Source organism: Mangifera indica, chromosome 9 (assembly GCF_011075055.1).
Source record: "Mangifera indica cultivar Alphonso chromosome 9, CATAS_Mindica_2.1, whole genome shotgun sequence".
Lineage (NCBI taxonomy): Eukaryota > Viridiplantae > Streptophyta > Magnoliopsida > Sapindales > Anacardiaceae > Mangifera > Mangifera indica.
Genome location: NC_058145.1, coordinates 14,498,897 through 14,521,850, shown reverse-complemented (window position 1 = coordinate 14,521,850; position 22,954 = coordinate 14,498,897). Strand labels below are relative to the sequence as shown.

At 33.6% G+C, this 22,954-nt stretch overlaps 2 protein-coding genes across 4 annotated transcripts; both read right to left on the bottom strand.

Annotated features, from left to right (window-relative positions):
* Window positions 1-2,916: 2,916 nt before the first annotated feature.
* LOC123225135 lies at window positions 2,917-4,599 on the bottom strand. The gene is made up of 4 exons (XM_044649007.1): window positions 4,205-4,599; window positions 4,089-4,125; window positions 3,843-3,926; window positions 2,917-3,251 (listed from the first exon to the last, which is right to left on the bottom strand). The coding sequence occupies exons 1-4, from the start codon at window positions 4,511-4,513 to the stop codon at window positions 3,199-3,201; spliced, it is 483 nt and encodes a 160-aa protein (XP_044504942.1). The 5' UTR covers window positions 4,514-4,599; the 3' UTR covers window positions 2,917-3,198.
* A 1,756-nt stretch (window positions 4,600-6,355) lies between these two features.
* Window positions 6,356-22,501, bottom strand: LOC123225555 (ubiquitin C-terminal hydrolase 12-like). Of its 3 annotated transcripts, none has more exons than XM_044649584.1 (32): window positions 22,206-22,501; window positions 21,900-21,966; window positions 21,402-21,552; window positions 21,145-21,302; window positions 18,729-18,994; window positions 18,420-18,638; window positions 18,219-18,327; window positions 17,990-18,105; window positions 16,930-17,028; window positions 15,942-16,051; window positions 15,095-15,169; window positions 14,047-14,125; window positions 13,798-13,944; window positions 13,342-13,422; window positions 13,117-13,236; window positions 12,804-12,926; window positions 12,053-12,130; window positions 11,640-11,728; window positions 11,420-11,528; window positions 10,456-10,524; window positions 10,265-10,375; window positions 9,990-10,045; window positions 9,633-9,810; window positions 9,442-9,543; window positions 9,283-9,354; window positions 9,059-9,124; window positions 8,320-8,385; window positions 8,098-8,184; window positions 7,846-7,962; window positions 7,479-7,553; window positions 7,311-7,397; window positions 6,356-6,504 (listed from the first exon to the last, which is right to left on the bottom strand). In XM_044649584.1, exons 1-32 carry the CDS (start codon window positions 22,278-22,280, stop codon window positions 6,484-6,486), a joined length of 3,378 nt encoding a protein of 1,125 aa, XP_044505519.1. In that variant the 5' UTR covers window positions 22,281-22,501; the 3' UTR covers window positions 6,356-6,483. The 3 variants fall into 3 exon arrangements, with proteins under 3 accessions (XP_044505519.1, XP_044505518.1, XP_044505521.1); XM_044649583.1 differs by having other exon boundaries at window positions 6,356-6,972; window positions 22,206-22,500; XM_044649586.1 differs by having other exon boundaries at window positions 6,356-6,972; window positions 22,279-22,499.
* Window positions 22,502-22,954: the final 453 nt, after the last annotated feature.

Below are 22,954 nucleotides of genomic sequence, written 5' to 3'. Positions count from 1 at the left end.
AAGCCATGTGCTCATCTCCAATCCTTGCTAATCAAGTCTGCTAACAAATAACCATATTAGGAAGAAAAGAGTTGTTCGTATTGAAAGATATTGAAACTAAAGGTAGTTCAATTTATAAGTTTCAATCGAGTTTTTTCAACTAAAAAATCTGACTCTATGGTCAAATAAACCTAAGGAAATTTTGGTTAAGGTCAACTAGGTCAAATCAACCAAAACATAATTAGGTTGACTCAAATCTAGTTTGAGGCACAAATAAGCCACACAACGTGAGGGTGTGTTAGGTGTGTGAAGAGCATGCAAGATGCATGTCAAGCATGAAAAGTATGTGGTGGTGCGTCAAAGCACGTGTAAGACAAGTAACTATGCATAGTGACACATGAAAAAATGTGAATGCCAACTGATGACATGTAAGAGTACGTGTAAGGCCAATGGTGGTTCAATGTGTGAAGGTAACTAATGACACATGAGAGCTCATGATGACACGTAAAACACAAGTGACAATATGTAGTGGCATGTAAGACCTTTGTAGTAATTGTTATGGAGATATATCTCATTTTAGATTTAATATTGTGATATATTATACTTTTCTTATATTACGACTGATAAATTTTTACTTTCAATTATGTCGTACGTGGTTAAATTTATATGTTAAGAAAAAATTATTGTTTATTAGGTTAAATATAACAATTTTGTCAAATTTCAGGATTTGAATCAATGAGCACCCAATCCCAACGATGGGACACTCATTCTTGCTGATGCAAATAGAGACCAACTTGCAATATTTGAAACATTTAGGGCTTATTGATAATTCTGTATAATCAAAGGGTGCACAAATAATTATGAAAAATGGGTAAATAATTACATTTTTAATTCTGCCTAAATAATTATATTTTGGCAGAACTTTGAGCAATGAATGTTTTGATGAGTTGATTGGATTGGAAGGCTGAGAATTAAGATGAATGGTCATTCAAATTCAACATATTCTGACTTTTTGAGTAAATACCCACTTCCTCCGACAGCCACTAAGATTGGATCAAGGTTTTCTTCTTCAAGGCTTCAACTACGCGGCCCAAATGGCTTCACCACCGGCTCCCCACAACCCCCCTCCTCTCCCTCACCTCCCCCACCTTGCCTGATTTCTTAAGATTTTTTTCGTTAATTTTGAAAATCTTATTTATCTAACCATAGTTGTTTAAGTCTGTTAATTTTAAAGATAATTTTTTTTATATTTAATATTAAAAATAAATTTAAATATAATTTTTTTTCTTCTCTCTAAATTTAAAAAATTAACCTTTTCCCTCTAAATTAAGTTTGAAAAAATCACATTTCTCCTTTAGGGTTTAGTTTTAAAATCTCGTCACTCTCTTCAGCACCATTAATGACTTGGTTTGAAGGAGAAAATGTTAGCTTTTAAACTTTTAAGAGGAAAAATGAGATAAATTTTTTAGGAGTTAAAGTTCCGTTAACTTTAACCGTTTATGGATAGATAAATGAGATTTTCAAAATTAAAAAGTGTAAAGTTGCAGATACAACATGCTTTACGTGGGAAATAGTCCTTCGGCTCCAATCGGTATTTATAGATAACTTCCGGAGCCCACCAACCTAATTAAACTTAATTCTTAGTTTCCGTGAAATGGAATGTGGGCAATTCTCATGTAGGGGGTTGAATTGAGCATCTTTCCATAACTGTCATCACGAACCAGGACGTTGAAGCTTGGTTTGGGGAGGCGGTGGATGGAGCTGTCGCTGTAAACAAAAATGACTGCATTCTTCAAACTGGTTAAGGACCAGACATGGTGATGGTGATGATAATGATAATGAAGAATTTGTATGAGTTGCAGATTTAAAATAAGTAGAGGGAAACAATAGAGAAAGAGTTAAAAAGAGAGGTGGCTGATGGGATTAGTCGACCATATTCTGAATTATGAAAAACAATGATATCAAATAACGCATCGATCCTTAAAATGATACATACAACAGTTGCAGTTCCAGTAAATGAAGCAACTGAAATTTTCTCAACACATTTTGAATTGATGATCTCTATTTTTCATGGGTTATATGGAGTGGAAGATCACATCTAAGTTTCAGGTCCACTTTTATTTCTGGTAATTGTAATATAATTCATATAAAAACATTCTAATTTCCAATGAATCTTTGGAACAAGGTCCCCTCAACCTTCTGGTTTTCTCTCATTGAGTAATAAAATGAAGGCTAACATAACAGAGCCAACACATGTTGTAAAATGTCTAATGCTGCTGCTTGCCAACCAAACATGAGAACCATAAAACAGTTTTTGAGAGTTATATCAAGTGTTCAAGGCGTGCTCATTACACCACAAGAGAATAATTTTTTTTACATAATTAAATTTGGGCTGTGCAGTGGGTAAATGTGAAAACCCAACTAAAGACGTGTAGCAGAAGTACTGAACCAATCATGAAACAAAAGATATGCCACACATGATAAAACTGTGATAATCAGGAAAATAAATCATTATCAGAGTAACACAATAAGAGATAAAATAAAATCCTTTTAGCTAACAAAAGTAGAATACTAAATATGGGCATTAATAGTTAGCAAGCTCTCTGCCTGATGGATGCATTCAAGTCATTTGTTTCTATTTACATTACTCATTAAAAGGTAATATAGTATGCCTAATTTTCAAATGTGAATGTCATTTAGAACTTCTGGGCAAAAATCCAGAACTTCCAACGAAGGTATTGTTAATTAATTTTCAATATTGACTGATGCTCAACATAGTGAGAATTCTTTTAGGATAAAAGAATTTACTGCCAAGATTCATGCCCAACAGCCAATGTACTTCAGAAAGTGTGAATTCTAATAAAAATATTTTTTCACTGTCAATGGTTCAACCAGAATAACCAATGTTTTCATACAACTATCCCAATGAAAAAGAAGTACACACAAACTCAATAAGGATTATATTTTGTAAGCAGGGGATGGCCTTAAAAAGAGTTCAAGTCATCTGAAAACAGAAATCTACATCTGAAATTTACAATACTGTTACACTTTGCCCCAATTACATTGTAAGTTGGAACGAGAAAAGAAAATAATTTAGAGATAGAGAGGGAGGAGCAGCAGAGAAAGGTGGGGAAAAAGGGAGGATATGGACAAAAGAATTAAAGCTTCAGTAAAATTTTCTTACAGATAAAAAATATTGCATCAAAATTGAACTACAGCTCATAGACGCCTAGAATATCCAGAACCTGCACACTTCTTGCAGAGAATTAATCCTGCAAAGAGAAATAATTCAATTCACTAAGAAGTTAGAGCATAAAGGATAAAATCAAACATATTTAAAATCAAAATTGATTAACACTCTGATATAGATATTAGAGATGCTAAGTTTGAAACTTAAACCAAATTGGACATCACTAAAAAATAGTGGTTATTGGCTGAAATACAACTGCAAAATGTACTCTTTCGGAACTGAAATGATATGCTTTAAACAGCAAAGTCAAAGAACATAAAAGGTTTATCTATAATACCTGATGGAAAAACCATAATTTAGTTTTAGTAGCTATAATAGGACATAATCAATTTTAGGATTAGCATTCTAAAAGTGATATATTGAATATCGGACTTTTCTCTGTTCTCTCCCTTTTCTTTCTGTCCAATCTTCTCCCTTGCTCTCTTTCATAACAGTCGCCAAAATGATAATGACAAAGAGCAGAAAGATTAAATTCTGAAATCCTTCAATAAATTGTACTTCAAGAAAATGAATATCACATGACAGGCTAGTTCTAAATGCTACTAATAACTAATTGAAATAAATTAATGCTGTTTCCAAATGTTTTATAAGTGTAAGGAAATAAAAACCAAACCTGCTCCCTTGCACACTTTACAATCAATCAAGCCCATTTCTTGCTTCATCTTACCATCATTGCAAAAAACACATTTAGTGCCACCTATCCAACACAGAGAGTAGTACAATAATCAACTAGCTTGTTTCTCCGTCCAAGAGTTAGATTTTGACAGCAAATTAAAGTCAGCAGTGTCATTATAAAAAGGTTATAAACTATAAGCTATGGATATAACATTTCGATCATAACCCCGTTGAAAACAATTACCATTTCCACCGCAACGGTCGCAAGGCAAAGGATCTCTCTGCAAAAAAGAAGAAAAGGGGGTTTTACTAAAAGGGTTAAGTTGAAATGAAATGAGAATGGGAATGAATGAGTTGAACCTTGAAGCCCAGGAAGAGAGAGAGAACGATGGCGACCAAAACACTGATAGTAGCAAGGGCGGACTGAGTATCAAAAGCCAAAGGTCTGTCAAAGGCGTTGAAGAAGAATATTGGATGGAGAAAGAGGTTGGTGATAGTGGTGGGTTGGGAAACGAGTCGGTTTCTACGCTTTAAAAGGCGAGGAGAGATAGAGGGGACTTGTGATTTTGAAGGGGAAATTATCTGCGGAAGCGAATGATTAGAAGAAGCAGCAGAAGAAGAAAAAGGGTGGAATTTAAGGGAGAAGAAACAGAGAGCAGGCATAGCCATGGATTTACACAAAATAAGTGGACCTCAGCTCAGGACACCTTTTTCGCTACACCGTTATCTTTGCTCTACATTATACAGTCAAATTTCAATCGGGTTATTTTAACCATCTCATACAGAAGGTTGGATATGTCCTGAACTTATTTAATTTTAAAAATAAATTCAGTGCAAACAAACTCGGAATAAGCTCGATAAAAATAAATTCTGACTAAAATACGAGAATTAAATATTTTTAAATTTGTTTAAATTAATATACATTAAAACAATATTTTTTTAATTATTTTTTATTCAATTACAATACTAAACCAGACTTAACTATCTTCAAACAAACCGAACTCAACAATACTTAAATCGAACCAAACTCAAATTTAATTCGATTCAAATCAAACCCATTCATATTTATATCTGGGCCAAATGACTATTTCCCACCCAAGGTTTGATGTTTTCTCAAGTTTCCACCCTTTAACTATGAAAACACCAAACACCCACCCATGACTGGTTAGATTTAACAAAACCCTAACGGTGGTAAGGGTAAAATCGTCATTTTCATTATAATATTAAAAATAAACTAAAATAGAATATATTTTGCCCCCCTAAACTTTAAAACTAAAATTTTCCCCCAGCTTAAGTTTTAAAAAATCGCCGTTTCACCATAGGGTTTCGTTTTGAAATCTCTGGCTCCATTGCCGACGGCCTCTCCCCCCCAAAACTTCCTCTCCTTCCGGCAAACTCTTTCCTCCCATTTGGATGTCCGATCGGAGTCGGAGAAGCCGTGGAAGACGAAGAACTTCGTCGGGGAAGACGAAGTTCTTCGTCTTCCTAGTCGTTGTCGTCTGGGAAGACGAGATGACTCGTCATCCTCTGGGAAGACGAGTCGTCTTCATCATCGTCTTCCCAGATGACGAAGACGAGATCGATTGATCTCATCTTTTCTCTGCGTCGGATGCGTAGTGCAAGAGTTGAGGGCGGCCGTCAATGGAAGAGAAACCGTTGGGAGGGGAAGATGGCCGGTGATAACGCCAAAGAAAGTGAAAGGGTTTGGAAATAAACCCTAAGGGGGGAAATATAATCTTTTCAAACTTAGCTTAGACAAAAAATGTTAGTTTTTAAACTTCTAGGGGAGAAAATGAGATTAAATTTATCACTGCTAAGATTTTATTAAATCTAACCGACCATAGGTGAGTATTTGATGTTTCCATAATTAAAGAGTAAAAACTTGAAAAAACATCAAACCTTGGATGGAAAATAGTCGTTTGGCCTTATATCTATCTTGTTCATGAGTACTTAATTTGTTGGCATAATTGCATGTGTTATTAATTAGTGAATTTAAGATTTAAAAAGAATGTTTAAAGCCAATAAAAAGTTGTATGAAAATATAAAAATATTTTATTTTATTTTATTTTGAAATCAAAGCTTAGGCTATCATGAACGTTCTTTAGATTTGTTTGTTTATAAAAGCGCATAATTATTTTATTAATATAAATATTCTCTCACGCCTTCCTTTTAAAAACTATTCTTTTCTAAGGTCGGGCCAAGTAACTCAGACTGTTGAAGAATATTGAAAAAATAATTATAATAAAATAATAATTAAAAAAAAAAAAAGAGTGAACAAGCGGCATCTGTCTACATGTACAAGTCAATATAACCAAAAGCAAAACTAACAAAGAATGATAAGAAGTCCAAATTCCCTGCCAATTGTTAAGATTACACATACAAATTTATACGCCATGGAAGCCCAAAACTTAGATTTGTCAAACTAAAAAATCAGTCTCATCTCACCAACTTATCAAGCAAAATTTGATATTTAAGTTGGTATTGGAAAGTGAAGAGTGCAATAGAAACAGATTGACATAAGATTTCTATATATCAAAATGGAAAATAGAAGCTTGCGTCCATGTAACGGCAATTGAAAATGCGGCACCAGCCGATTTCTTTTACAAAAATCTAGAGGCAGCATCCCAAACAGTGGCTGATCAGCCATTACATAATCCCATCTACATAAACAACCAAACATGAATATGGAAAGGAAAAGCGAGAATAAATCACCAAACTATACCTTGTATACATTCATCAATCAAAAATCTCTCTCTCTCTCTCTTTCTTTTAGGGTTTTATGTACTAATATATTACACTGAAGATGAAGACACTGGTTAATTACTCAAAAAGGAACCTCCATTTAAAAACGGAAGTAAAAGCTTGAGATGGATGATACACATTTTGACAAGGGGAATAAGTCCACCCATCCAAACTAGCAAAAGAATTACATCGCCAATAAACGCAACAACAAAGCCATTTAATTTGTCACCTTTCAAGCTTCATTTAATTTTCACTGTTTTCCCCATTTTTAGATATAAACAGTAATGAGGGTTACCCACTTCATCTAGAGTCGTAAATGAAATTCGTGCACCTTCACAAGTTTTCTAATTGTAGATCTTAACTGGCTTCTCAAAGGTGTGGCGATTCTGAAATAATGCACAAACATATCAAATACATATTCAATGAACTCAGCATATCTACTCAAGTTTTATTCATTTTCCACTTTGCAGGAAAAGGGATGATGACTCAAGTTAAAGAACATGTTCTTTTGTACACAGCAAAAAATCAACAAAAACAACTATGAAAACAATGCAAATAAACAAGTCATTAACTACAAAAATTATGAAAACGACAAAAACAACTATAAAAATCCTGCTTAAGCAGAAAAGGGAGCATTGGCCCCACTTTCTTATAGGCTAAACAAGTCGTTAACTACAAAAATTATGAAATTTCAGAAATTAACATCAACAGAGAGACAATTCACCTGGTTAGAAGCATAAGATCTTTTAGGAGTACTGTCAGAGTGCTCCAATCCAAGATACTGCTCCCAAGCACCATAAACATCTCTTCTCTGGACAAATAGGACATCAAATTGAGTTTATTCCACATGTAATAAATACTATATTACAAGGACAAATCCCTGGAAAGGCACCTGAAAACGACTAGAGACAACATCAGAATCCTGAAGGTACTCTGGGCGACCAAGAGAAAGGAATGCAAACTTCCACTGCAAAAAAGAAATGCAATGAACAATGTTGGCTTCAACAAAATAATTATCACCGATAACAATAAGTGCAATATGATAAACTATTTACATGGCAAGGTGGTTAAAATATTACTGGTAGCTGATCATTTCAAGAGTTGAAGTACATTACAGGTAGTACATTTAAGATTTGATTAATGAAATTGTGTTTTAATAGAAGAGGTTCATCCTAGTAAGATATCTAGCAAACACAGTTCAAGACAACAACTTATTTCTAGGTGGAATATGAATTAAAGACAGATGAAGTATAATATACCTTCACAAACTCATCATCAGGGACCTGTAGTTTCTTCTGTATTCGCATTTTTATTTCTTCCAAAGTCTCACCTTCATGTATGACTAAGAAAAAAGGTTCACCAAAGTTCTGAATTTGCTGCCAAATAAAAATGGTATTATATGACATGGAAGATTTAATGAAGGTCACCAAATAGTGATATTCAGTGCAAAATATGAATAAATAATATGAAATAGGGGATAGTCTCTTTGTTAATTGGAGACAGCTAATTACCATCTGATTCTGAGCAGTGTCTTTTGTAAAGTGATAAACATGAATTAGACGATCATGAGGACCAAGACATTGTTCTTCTTCTGGAATCTGCCATATTAAAATAGCCATAAAAGCAGATGCTCATCAAAACAACAGTTTAAAATAAAAGAAATAATAATTACAGCTATGCATATACGACATATATTCCCTAAGCTGAAATGACAGAGAAAGAGAGGCACTGACCTCTTCTGCCCTTAATGTCCAGTATTGATCATTTATATTCTCAATCTTTTCATTTGGAGGAAAAATCTGTATACATGTAAAAAGGGAACTTGAGGGCTCAATCTTCACCAAAAATAAAAAAGTGTATTCAACAAAAATATAAAAAACACATGCAGAATCTTAAAGAAAAAGTAGATCAATGCACACGTAAGTCAATACATGTCATTCTTTTTAATACCAGCCAGACGGATATTACAATCACAAGAAAAGTCATTAGAAGACTATTATGAACCAGTCACTTTGAATTTTGTCAAATACATCATTCATAGAAACATCACTTGACTAGTTATACTATGCCTCCACTTAGTAGGAGAGAAAGTAAGTGTACAGAAAAGAGATAGAAACCAGTTTAGTGCAGAACACTTTGATAGATACAACAGATAAGAGGGAAACATTGCATTGTCCATCCTAACCTTCATTTGTAATTTTCCAAAATTGGAAGAAGAATGGTGCAAAATAACTACAAGTAATATAATAGTTTACAATTTTGTCTTTTATCCCTCCAACTTTCCATCCTCAGTACCATAACATGGAGTAAAAAGTAATATTTTTCATTACTTCCACTTTTCCATCTCTCTTCCCAATCAACAACTAAAGACAAATCAAATGGCCAAGCAAATGCTTTTTTGTTCATTTAAACTTCACATCTATAGGACATAAGAAGGAGCAGGAAAAGGCGATGAAAAGATGAATTTCAGACCTTGTAGATCTTATGATAGAAAACTTCTAGCAACCGAAGTTCTGCATCAGGATGAGATAACTCCACCTGCTCCAGAAAGTTGGATTAAAGTGAAAATGTGAAGCAGAAATGGGGCATGAATAAAGCACAAACAGATTCCACTAATAAGCAGGAGAAAGTTAAGTACACAAAAAACACTGCATGCAGTAACAACACAGATACCACAATTAAACCAAGAAAATTACCTTTGTCTTAAGGTCATTAATAACATCCCCAACAGTGCTCTGTTTTGGTAGTCTGATAGTATGAATACTAACCTGACACAAATTGACAGAAATCTTATCCTACGAACAAATATCAACATCTTTAAGGGTAACTTTTAAGAAAATAACCGGTATACTCACTTCATCTTTGATAGCATGATGAAATGTTACTTTGAGAGTTTTCAAACATTGTAATTCTGGCAGAGGAATGTCAAGTACTTCATAGTACAATATATCAGAAGTCTGTCCAAGAACATGGTAAGAAATAGCAATAGATTATATTTTCCATTCAAATTTCAACATCCTACATTATCTAAAACTACAAGCACTACCTGGTTGTAGTGAATCAGCATATCCACCAAATGATCAATGCCTCGGTACTTAATAGGTTGAGGTTTGGGTTGCTGAGAGTAGCAGTTATGTGATGTTAGCCTGATTTTGGATGGATCATCCAAACCCAAATGCTGGGCTACTCTTTCTACAACATCATCATAAGTAAAAAGCTTTGACCTTGACATTTAAAACACAACATCATCATACGTAAGAGGCTTTGACCTTAACATTCAATATACAATATCAGATACAATGAACTCAGTAATATACATATACACAAAATAATGCACAATCAACAAAGATAAGCCTGCAATATAATAACAGAATTCAACTTTTAACTAATATTAAGCACGTACATCTCTAGACAGAAATCATCCTCCTTTGGCTTTTCAAGAGATCGGAAGTGAACAACCTACCACACGCAAAATTTAGCCATCTTAAATGATGAGTTAATAAATACCAGTTACTTACTAAAACAATGAACATAATGTCCAGGGATGATAAAAACCAACTATAAAAGGCAAAAAGATAAATTACAAAAGTAGGGATATTGCAAACCAGTAATAATACAAAATGAATATCAAAGAAAAGCTTAGTTTTCTGAAATGCAATATGAACCATGGAGGTGTACCCGTCGATTATGCACATAGTCCAAAAATGAAGGAACATCTGGATAACGATATTGTTCCGAATTTTCAACCGTCTGAGATTTTTGAAAGCAAACAATATCTCCATCTTCAAGCTGCAACAGGGACAATGCACAAGTTAAAGACTATCACAGGGAAAACAAATCATACCATGTCTCTTATGCAAAAAATTTACCTGGCAAGCTCGAAATGTATATCTCTTTTCAATGGGTTCGCACATCACACTGGGATCAAACTTAATTTCCTGAATATCAAAACATGAATCAGGAACCATCCTAAAAATAATGCACACAACCATGCAAATTTAAATGACAAGCCAATGTTACAATCCAACCTCTAAAATGGACTTAAACTACACCATCATGTAACTGGATATTGCATCTCTAAGACAACCATGGTCCACGTATTTTGAGGACAATATTATATGTCAGTCACTCCAAATAACCAAGACATGGGGAAACAGACAAGTGAATCTGAGATGAGCTGCATACCACCAAGTACCCTACACGCTCTACAGCAAAGAGCACCTAATAACCTAACTTTATGCTCATAAGCAAAAATGTATATAAGCTGCTACCTGATATATTGAGATCAATGTCAACTGGAAATGTTAGACAAAAATATTATATCTGGAACGACACTGACTTCAAGTCCAAGAATAACTAAATGAAATGATCTCCAAAATAAGATACTATATGTCTCTAAGGGGCCACAAACTATTAGCAAACCAGAACCTTAAATTTCATAAAAGGTGTCATTAACTACTCGTAATGTATGTCTTTTTTTTTTTTAACTTGAAGTTGCACATTTTTTTCCAATTTAAGAGCTTTTTTTTTTCTCAAGAGAGAATTTTTTAGTGCTTGGATCATTTTTCTTTTTCCAGAAACAGTACTATATACATTTTGCATTAGCTATTGAACATGTAAAACAGAAGATAAATTTTGAAAAATAGCAATCCACTCCTTGGTCAAACAATTTAAGAGCAAAACTCCCAGATTAAACCTATCCTTTTTGCAGCTTCACTAATAAAGTAATAGACTAACAAATGCTTATAATCCTCAGCTTGAGTTTGCCACCATACATCTAAGGCTTCTTATGAAATGACAGCACAAGTGAAAGACAAGCAACAAGAAACAAACCTCATAAAGTTCAATTTCTTCATTAGGAGCATAGCCAGCCATTTCATTTAGTTTTGCCAAATACTCGATTGGCTTACCAGTACTCTTCACAAAAAGCCTCCCAACATAGCTGTTACCATAGGAAAAAATAATCTCTAAATCAAATGCAGTTATTATAAAAGAGAAAAAGGGAAAAAAATACATTGACAACCACAAAATATAATATAGATAAAAAATGTACCCTAGCTCTTCTTTCTCAGGGTCATAAAGCTTGAAGAAAAGCAATATATCTTCCTTTGTCTTATCAGGTGGAACAATAGGCCGTAAATCCTGAACAGAAAATACAGATGTAAATAACAATTATTTTGATTTGTAAGCAACTCTAAATAAAATATTTATGAGGGCTGTTTAGGTTCAGGTATTTTTGATACTATCATAACTGTACAGATAGCTATAGAAATCAGCATATTGACTTTGTAGTAGTAGTTCCAGAGGGGTGCTTGTATTCTGCTAGTGGACAATGCCCACATGTATCCACTTATTTTTATCAAAATGATTTCCACAATTCTTTTAAATTAATAGAAATTACGTTAAAAACATCACTTAATGGTTCAAGGAAGAAATCAGAATGCTAAATGGGAAGAAAAGGTTTACCAGTGCATGCTCTACTTCCAAAAACAACTTCAACTCTACATTTTGAACCTTATTTGATAGCTCCCTCAGCTGTCCAACCTAAAATACCGAGGGAAAAAGAAAATTGAAATTTTGCAATGTGTATCTTCACAGCCTCAGGCACTAAACCACTAAAACAAATGCTCAAATTTTTAGTAAAACAATTTGGGATAATGATCCCCTAATGGCAAAATGGAAGAAGACATGGCCAAACCTGATTACAGTTCAATACAATATTGCAGAAATAAAACATAATGCTAAAGATAAGCCACCTCAATTATCGCATAACAAATGCATAGCAAAATTGAAATGTATATTATCATATAGAAAACCTAGTGCATAAAAACTATAAATTTGTGATGGCTACCACAAACTACTGTACCATTAGCAAGAGTGAAAAGGAAATGCAGGGATGGGAATTAGAACATACACAGAAACAGATGATCAAAATCATAATGCTGAAGAAATGAAGAATAATTCACTGGCTCTTCAGGGAAACATACAGGTATTAATATGCAAGAAAATTACAAATCACACAGGGATACATATTTGACTAATATAGACAGCTGCAAGCAACATATTAGCAATGGACCAAAAGAAGAATGCTTGTTATAAGTATCAAATTCAAGGAGCACATTGAACAAGCTTTGGCTTCACACAAAACTAGAAAAATCTACCACAAAACTCTTGAAACAATAACTATAGGGTATAAACAGCAAGCAGAATTTCTTACTGTTTGTGTTTCCTCCAAAGGTGTCAACGGTCGATTAGGGCGGTATGTATGGTTCTGGCGCTTTGCCCACAGCCAGAACCGCTGAAATTGCACTGGAATGCCAAACTCTTTAGCAACGTCTTCCTGCAGACAGCACCATGTCAAATCACTGATTCAATACATTGAAAAACCAAACTAAGGCAACATGTACAGAGTGAGAGCAGCACAGATACAGGGGTATAAATTTATAAATTCATCGAAATAAAATCATCACAATTGCTAGTAGAACCACATTAGGTACTCCAAAAACTAGAAATTAATTAGAAGATTGTACCTTGAAGAGGTTAAAAGATATCTGCTTTTGAATGCGGAAACTCCTGACTTTGTCATGATCCACAAGATCAAAATATATATCTCTTCCAATTTGTTCCATAAGGTCCTCATCTCGTGCAACCTAGAGATATCATACAACTACTAAGAAGATATGCTCAACTAGGTGTTGACATTAACTATAATCAATAAATTTAGTGCAATTAAGACGAAGACTGATAGGACCAACCTTTATAATTGTATAAAGATGTGCCTCTGCCTTTTCTTTCTTCTTGTGCTCCTTTTCTTCTTGCTCTTTTTTCAACCTCTCCTGGGAAAAAAACCATAAGAAGTTCTGAGACCAACTTTCCAGAATAAAACAATGTAAAAGCTCAATATACATAAGACTCTGTCACGAACTGAGTTACTCAAGCTTAGTTTTGAAATCAGCTTAAATGAAACTCTTCTAAGATTGTTCTTGGTGCAAACAATCCAAGAAAAGTCCAACTAAAGAACATGGCCAGGATGCAGCACAAAAGACATTATTCAATACGATAATTTCCTCTAGTTCCCAGCCTACTTGACATAAAAAAATATTTGCTTCATTTTTGCAGTATGTGAAAAGAAATAATTTATACATTTCTGAGATCATTCATGTAATACTGCCAATTTGCAGCTTCAAATATATACGATAGCTGCCTCTTACCTGTAGATGTTCTGCAATATCCTTCTCATCAACATTACATATTATCTTGTCCTTGTCACTTTCCCGTATATAAACCAGCATGTATGCATTTGAGTACTTGGTAAATTTAAACGGTGTGTTGTTGAATCCAGGATTTGTCTGTGGCAACTGTTAAATGACAAGTGGTTAAAATAAATAACTTGATAAGCCAGTAATAACATATATTACTGAATTAAAAAAAGTAAATAAAAAAAAGAGCAAAAAAACCACCTCTTCTTCACCACCATATTGCTCTTCTAATGCCCTTTTTGTATCTTCTTTTGTTACCCTTTCATCATCAAATTTATACCTAAAAGCCATTCAAAGTGAAATGAGGTAACAACATAATAGCTTAATCATGATAACCTCAGAATTTAACCACCTAGAATATTATACAATATGCAATGGAAGCAATAAAGTTCAAATAAGAACAAGGGGATCCACAGCAAGAATCAAATACAGCTCATCTTTGAGAAGCAACCATTAGAAAGAAACTTAATTTCCAAGTAATCCTAGTTTCAGTAATTCAACGTTCACCTTCCAAATCTGTTTCGACATTCAATGTATGCAAGCTTACATGATTGAGTTTGAGAAAGCATTTGCATAGGCGCTCAATCAATTTCCAATTCAGGATGTTTGTTTAGGTAGTATTTTGCTTTTACATGCGGAGGGAAAACTGTAATTCCTACAATCCTGCGTGTTAGATGATTTAAGGAAATTTAAAAACAAGTCCAGCTATTAGTTCTTTGTTAAGCCTTTTAGATTATTTGAACTAAGCAAACTAAATTCTAAAATCCACTGATTTTAGGGATCCATGTCCGAATAATGATCATATTTTTATAGAACTCAGAGCTCAAGTGCAGTTAGTAAAAGAACTCTTCACATAATGGTTGATAATTGTAGGAGTTTTGAGTATTTTTCATAGATAATTATCTATTATTTATTTAAAATCAATTTTATTATCTAGGCTAGAAATTATCTTATCTTTCATTTTGTTTTTGATATAGACTTATCCTAGTTGGTAATTATCTAACCATCTAGGAGAATTCTATATTAGCTAGCATTGTGTCATAGCAAAATAGATCAGAAAAAATAGAAAAATTAAAAGTAAGCTTTCACTTACTGATTTTAATAATTACTGTTCACATCCAAATGAGATACGGGTTATTAGATGCAGGAAACAAGTTAAAAGCACATACATGTACATTTCTGCATGTTTCTATGCAATTTTGCACATATTAAGAGTATGGAAACCAGAAATCTGAAAAGACATTCATACCACTGATCAGAAAGAGTTGGTCTGATAAAGGCGTAATAATGTCCACCATGCACCCCACCACTGTGAACCAAAACACTATACACAAGTGCAATTGCATAAGCAGAATATGAAATGAAGAACAGGTGTAAATAAAGTTAAATTCTATAAACTGTTGGGTATTAAACCAACAAAATTATATGTGGGTGGTTAGTTTTAATCCCAGACTCCATTAAGAAGTACTTCCGTCATCTCTAGCAAGAACAACAAAGATATATAAGCATCACTAAAATAAGATATATGCCAGAATTTTATTAAGCATTATGCATCAATCATTTATCTTAATCTTCCTCACTGTCCTTCAAAAAGAAAAGTTCCCGTTACTTCAAAGCGATGAAAAGGCAAATGTAGCACTAACGTGGCAATTAACACAACACAACCGTTTGGACACCTGACGTATTTTCACTGAAACAAACAATACATGAATAAACTAATAACAAACATGTTACCACCAAAATCTGCTTATATTATTGACGGTTCATTCACAGACTTTAATCTGGAAAGAAAAGGTCCCCAAAAGTATACCTTCAAACATAGAATACTAATACTAACAACAACAACAACAACAACAACAACAACAACAACAATATAGGAGAATCTAGCAAAATATGAAAGAAACATTTGATTTAGTCCCAAAAACAACAGTAAAAAATGCATATACTTTAACAATCGGAGAGCCATGAAAAAAAGAAAAGCATTGCAACCATTAACACAGAACAGAATTACAAGAAGTCAAAGGTCACTAAGGTGATTTGACTGAAAAATAATTGGTAATATTCTTCAAATAGCTCAACACTGACTTTAATTATACCTGTGCAATGTGTAAAGGTTGCGAACACTCCTATCAGCTTCAGGAGACAAATATTTGCCATTCTCTCTATCAAGGTCAAGTTGCAGAGGAAACTCATAACAGTCATTAATCTACAAAATAAGAGAATAAGAAATTACATCTCTGTCAAAAATAATAATTTTACAGTATCAAATAGCTTAGTTATAAATGCTACTAATGATTAGTATGATGAAATGCAACCAAAAAACTAACTGAGCCCAAGCAACTGGATTGCTACTGAAGAAGACAGCTATAGATAAACCTAGCATGCAAGAACACATTGTATGAAGAAAACTAGCACTTAGGTAAATCTCAAAGTGCTGTATAGGACTAATATTTTTGCTTACTTTATGCCAGTGGTATTTTCTATCAAGTAGTTCTGTAAGAATGGAATGAACCTTTGGTTCTCCTTGATTACTCTTGAACTATTTCTCTACTACCTATAGAATATCATTTAATATATTGAAAACAGCAAGTAATTATTGATAACTGGAACTCAGACATTCCAACAACACTTTCATAGCTATAACAATATATCTATCTTTTTTAATTGGTTTTCGAAAAATCAAGTATCACTTATCCCTCTTAGAAATAATTGAATAACTAATCCATTATCTGCACTATTAAGCATTTGATTTAACATAGTCCCATGCCATAAATCCAACATTTCAACAATCCTAGTGGTCTACAGATTCAAGCTCAGGAAACCTGATGAAAAAAAGAAGCCTATAGCATAACATGCAACAGCAGCACATCAACAATGAAATAACATAGCAGAATTCGGAGAGTGAAATTTTACCAAAGACTATGGAGCAGGATTAATTAAAGCCAAAAGATTTGTGTCTTTTCTAATGAAACAATGCTTAGTCATAGAAAACATGAATGAATGTAATGAAGCTCTTTCATGCAAAACTTCAGAGAAAATATAAAAATAATTTCACAAATCAAAATTGGATATGAAACTGCTGACCTTCACCATAGTGTCCCGCATGAAATCGTATTCAAATCGTTTCAGCTGAAGTTGAAGAACTGGAGGGAAGTCAATGAACAACACACCCTTCCTAGCATCCTGAAGAATACTCATGCATTAGTTTATGAAAAGTGAATAAGAAAGAATATTAAGACACATTTTTCTCTATCCTAACCATTTAGTACACTAACTCCTGCCTTTTTCCAGTGAGATTCTACTTCTTGACATTTTAATTTCACCTTCGCATGATAATTCAAGACTTTTTTCATAAACAAACCATAAGAAGAGCTTGTCTAAAACCTTTAACATTTTATTTGTAAGTAAATTAATCACTAATGGTTACCAGATCTCCTCATGGATGCATTTGGCATGTTGCACTGAACTAAACTAACTATATAGATTGAATTGTATTTGATCAGGTAGGATAGAATAGAACTTTATAGAGTTTATTGAAGTATTGTTTTAGACAACCCATGAGGAAGGTGGAACACATTTTAGTGCACCTCCTTTTGTGCAAACATTGCATTGATTTTGTTAACTTCAAGAATTTAATATTCAAATCATATAAATAATTTAATTTTATCATGAAGAAATCATAGAATTTAATAATCAGTTTTAATTAATAATTAAATAAAATGTGATTGTTAATATTACTCCAAACAAATATGAATTAATTAATATTTATATATTTAATTACTTAGCTGGTAAATTTTGAATCTATTTAACACAGTACAGTATTAAAAATAATCTAATATTTATCTCATCTAGTCCAATCCAATATGATCCCAAGTAATTCATTACAATAAAACATGTTGAATGCAGCCTATCTACTCTAAAATTGGAGCTTTGATTTTCAATATCCGTGAGAGATATTCCGCAATACAAAAATTTACCCAAAAACAAAAAGAAAAATAGCCTGTAAAGTCTGAGTATTTGACATTGTAATTCATTTTCCTATAGTAATATCACCTACAGAAAGACAAACAGCCTAAAAAATGTTTCATATTAGTAGCACAACAACAATCAAGCAGTAAAGCTAGGCACTGATCACAAGACGTACCTGTAACCCATATTGTTCAGCATGATACTTGTTATCACCTTCAAGACGTTCAACTTCTACATACTTATCAAATGAAGCATAAACATCACGGCAACCTTTGACATCAAGCTGAAGATCTGCCAGACATTATTCTTTTTCTTTTCATAAGTGCCACAAAACTATGTGCAAAGAGGCAATATGGAACAGAGGAGGAATCATAAAGACCTAAATCAGATATTTAAACAGATACCATAAAAAGACTCCTTTCTTGTTGACTTGTAATCCACATTGATACATTCAATATAGTTCATATGGTGCCCTTCAAATAACTGCTGTATAGTGCCCTCTACAACTGTTCCCTGGCAATAAGTTATAAATAATGCCAAATTTAATTAGATGTTCCACTAAAAAATAGCGAACTCAAGGAAATAAACAGCGTCAAGGTTGTCACCTTCATTTTGTCCTCAAGTTTTTCACACAAAACTCTATTAAGTTCTTGTACGTCATGTTGCATGAAAGAGTCATATGTGTCCCATCCAAACGATTTGGTCAACTCCTTTGTTGCAACACTACTATCAGTGTACTGGAGCTTGTAAAATAAACTCTGCAAAGCCAGAGGAATGCTTCCAGATGGCATATCATTCTCTGTTGTTGGCATGTGGTACACAGCCTGCAATATAATATTGTTAATTCTTCCACAAAAATTCCAGTCAGAAAAGTCCAGATAAGTGAGAAGCAATGGTTAACCAGGAATGCCAACCTTCCGGAAATTAGGAATGTGAAACAGTGTCTGTAGAAGAGAGTTCATGTAACATGTAGCCCCTTGGTTCTTGAGTCCAACATAACCGGTCTCCTTTTTTGAGTCATATGTCCGGTAATCTACAACCCTACCAACAATAACCTCAGCTTCAACTATCAGGGTATCATTCACAAGATATCCTCTGTTAAAATCATAGAGTTCACCAAGAGGCATAAAGGATGTGAAACCCCAATCACTTTCTCGTGCATTGAACTGGTGTTGAGTATCTGATGAGTTCAAAAGGTAAAGTTATCACATATATCACAAGAATGTCTAGCATCATGCTATAAACATCTTTCGTCACTAAGGTTTGAGCACCATGTTGTGGAATTGTCCAACCATTAAAAATAAAATCTATACAATTCAAAAGGTCAAAACTGCATAGCTAAGAAAATAAACAAAAATAGATACACAGCTGCAACAAACAGATGTTAACACAAAAACAGAAGGCATGAGAAAGTTGAAGGCACACATTCAACAATGAAACCCATGCTTCCCAATCCTATGTGGCCTTAATGCCCATTTCAAAATTAAAAAAAAATAATAATGATGATGTACAATACAAATTCCAATCCATTGCAACAACAATATTCTATTAAAGATTGACTTTTTCCTGCCACAAAAGAGTTCATATGGTAACTTAACAATTTTTTCCTTTTTAATCAATGATAAGATAAGAATGTATATTGATATCAGCTTGAAAAGGTTTTACCAGGGTAAAGTGGACATTATATATACTCCCAAAAAAAAAAAAAAATTAGGGGGCAACTCAAAACACTGAATCAGGAAAACATGCAATAAAATAAAGTGGTGTTTTTCATTTCTCAGCATATATCATCAAAAATTGTGAATCTGGAAAACATATTACAAAGTGGTGTTTTCTCATCATTATTTGGTGTTTGAAGAAGTAAAAAACATTTACAAAGGCTTGAATTCCTAGAAGCATAAAAGAAAACTCAACTTATCAAACACCCCACAAAATGCAACATGGTCACATTTAAAAGTCTGATGTACTAAGCAAATAATTCTAGAAACATGTCAAACTCTTTTCATTGAAGTCCCCAAGTTTTACCAAACACAGAATTATCTTTTTTCAGAAAGTAGAGTCGTAAAATACGATTCAAAGCTCAGAACAAGAGATGTTTAAGAAAGACCTGAATAGAAATTTATAATTGAAAAGTATGTTGTGGCTTGTCAGTACTCAAATAAGCGTTTTACGAACCAAACCGGACTATGAACTGTTTTGAGGTCTGGTTCTAGTTGAACTAGTCAGACCATTTTGACTAGTCAGTCCAACTCAAAATAATCAAATAAACAACTCAAAATTTCTTTCTAACTCTGATAATGTAGCTACTCCAACTTGCCACACAATTTTCCAAGGAAAACCACTATAAACTTATTATCACTAAAAGTTCAAAGACAACTACTAAAACTGTTGCACACAAAAATTTCATATAACAACATATCATCCCTTCAAAGGCAACTAATAATACTGTGGACGAAGCTTCAAACATCAGCAGCGCGCATGAGAAGAACAATCCACCGTCGGCAATGCGCGCAAGAAGAGCAGTCCACTGTCAGCAACGCGCACAAGAAGAACAGTGCATCGTCAGCAACGCATGTGAGAAGAACAGCCAAACGTCGTCGGAGTCTTGAGTGTTGTAGTAACAGCGGCAACAAAAAAGAAATGGTTTAGGAGAAGTTGCGTTTGGGGTTTTGTGTTTTAATTTTCAATTTATATTTTTAAATTTAAATTTTAAAGGATTGGACTAAACTGGACCTCAAACCGGCAACGAACCGCCATTTTAGCTGCAGTTCAATCCGAGAACATGCAGAAAACGGGTATTTTATCTATAGAACCCATTTCAATTGCCGGTTCACAGTCCGGCTGGTTCAGTTCGAATTTTTAAACCTTGCAAATAAGCATACAATATATATAAATGAAGAGCGTAAACACACACATGCAAAAAATTTTAAGAGTTTTTAATATCCCAAAACATGCAATAAGCATGTAGGTAGATGTTCGTGTCTTCATTAATAAATCATAAAGAAATCTAAAAAAAAACACTGACACATCCTAATAACAGGGGTTCAAAATATGCAAATACAAAGATTCCCTAAAAATCATTTCCAAACGTTCTGCTTCTTTTTTATCTTCAAACCCTAAGTAATTCATTTATCATGTGTTTGACACATCAGTTCCCCTGAAATTGCAGACCCCTCAACTCCAATACAATACATGCACACATACATAAACACACTAATGGTTTGAATCATTTGACAAGCTACACTACTAGTGCTTGGCAATAGAACCCAATTGAGCATTCATTCATTAAAAATTTTCCAAACAATACTGATTTTCATATAAAGAGGGTACCTTTTCTCACCGAGTACTTGGAATAAATTTGATTAATCACGGCCAAGCTAAACTGTGCATATCTACTCCAACCATACGGCAAACTTCCTGAATCAGCAACATCTAGATACATAGACAAATGATCCACATTGTTCCCCTTTGGAAAAATAAGCACACGCCTGCAGGTGCAATGCAGAAAAGAAAATGCATACAAGAAATATTATTGGCCACCAATGCTTCTTCACAAAATAACCTAAAAGAAAGGGGGTACCAAGTACCATTTATAACCACCAACAATGAAAATCTCTGAATAGTGCTTCTTTGTATTCAACCAAGAAAAGTTCTCAATTCTCCATGTGAATCTAGATGACGGAGGATCCTCCACTGGCTGATTTTCCACAGCATTTGCAGTTTCAGGTTGTGCCACAACTATAAGTGAAAAAGCAAAACAAAAAAGTTAAAATCATGTTCTCTGTTCATGCACATAACTAGAATCAGAATCTTCATAGTCAAAAACTTGACTAAACCATCCGATTAGACTCTAAAAGAAGACAAAATAAAATACTTACTATACACTATATACACTAAAAGCCAATGCCCAGCGTGATTGTGAAGTTAATTTCCTAAATTCATATTATTGCTATTACTATTCTTCACCTTATCTCAACACCACTGGAAACCATCAAGTAATTCAATAAACAACGCAATCTAATTGGCCAAAATAAAATCAGAATTCACTCAATGGCATATAGAAAGCTAAATAATCATAAAGATACCTTCCATTGGCTGGTGATTGTCAGCCAAATCCGAGTGCGGCACCAACATCTCTTCATCCTCTTGTTGCTGCAATAACATTTAAAAAAAAAAAAACAAAATTCATAAAAATGTAGAAACCATAACACCCTGAATCTACTATGTACACAAAAACCCTAACAAAAGTAATGAATTTTTCACGTCATTGCTCGTTACAAGTTCATCCAAAACCCTTCCATAACAAAATACCAAAGCCCTAGATAAACCAGAAAAACAAATAAAACCATTATTACAGCACAGAAACGAAAACGACTAAATAAAAAACATACAACTGGGTAACAAGATTCCAATAATTCGCAAATACACAGAGTATCAGACAGAGTGAATGACGGAAGGACGTACATCAATGGGAGCTGGAGTTATGACAGTCATGGTGTAAAGAAGATAGGGACTTGTACGCTGACGTCGTTTCGCAACACGGAGAGTAAATACTAACTTGAAACCTAAAAGAGTAATTAATTAGATTACACTCAGAAAAAGTAAAGGAGATCGCCAGAAGGCGGTCGACAGGGGGAAAGGTCTTGCTTAGCGTGTTCTTTATTTGGAGTAGGAGTGTTTTGGGAATTTCCCTTTGGGCTCATTACTGTACAAGCAGTACCGATAGCCGAGGAAAATATCCGATAAATCACCTAAGGTTTGATTAGTATTATTTACATCCCTGTCAATTGCATCCGCTAACGAAACGGGACTAGGACAAAAATCACGATACGAGACACGAAGAGGTTGAGTCAGTCATTTCTTTTTGGGTCTAAGTTTGGGCCGAGAAGCATCCACCCACATTATATAATATTTTTACTCCCAAATTGGGTTGAAAGATTTATCCTTACCCAAAATTCATCAAATTTTTAAACTGGTATTTATTAAATATTATAATTAAAATTTTATTTATAAATAATTAAAATTAAATTATAAAAAAATTGTCAATTAATAAAATTTTACATATTTTTTATTTAAAAGATTAATAATCTTTTTTATAATTAAATTTTAAAATATTATATTTTTTCTGATGTAAGATTTC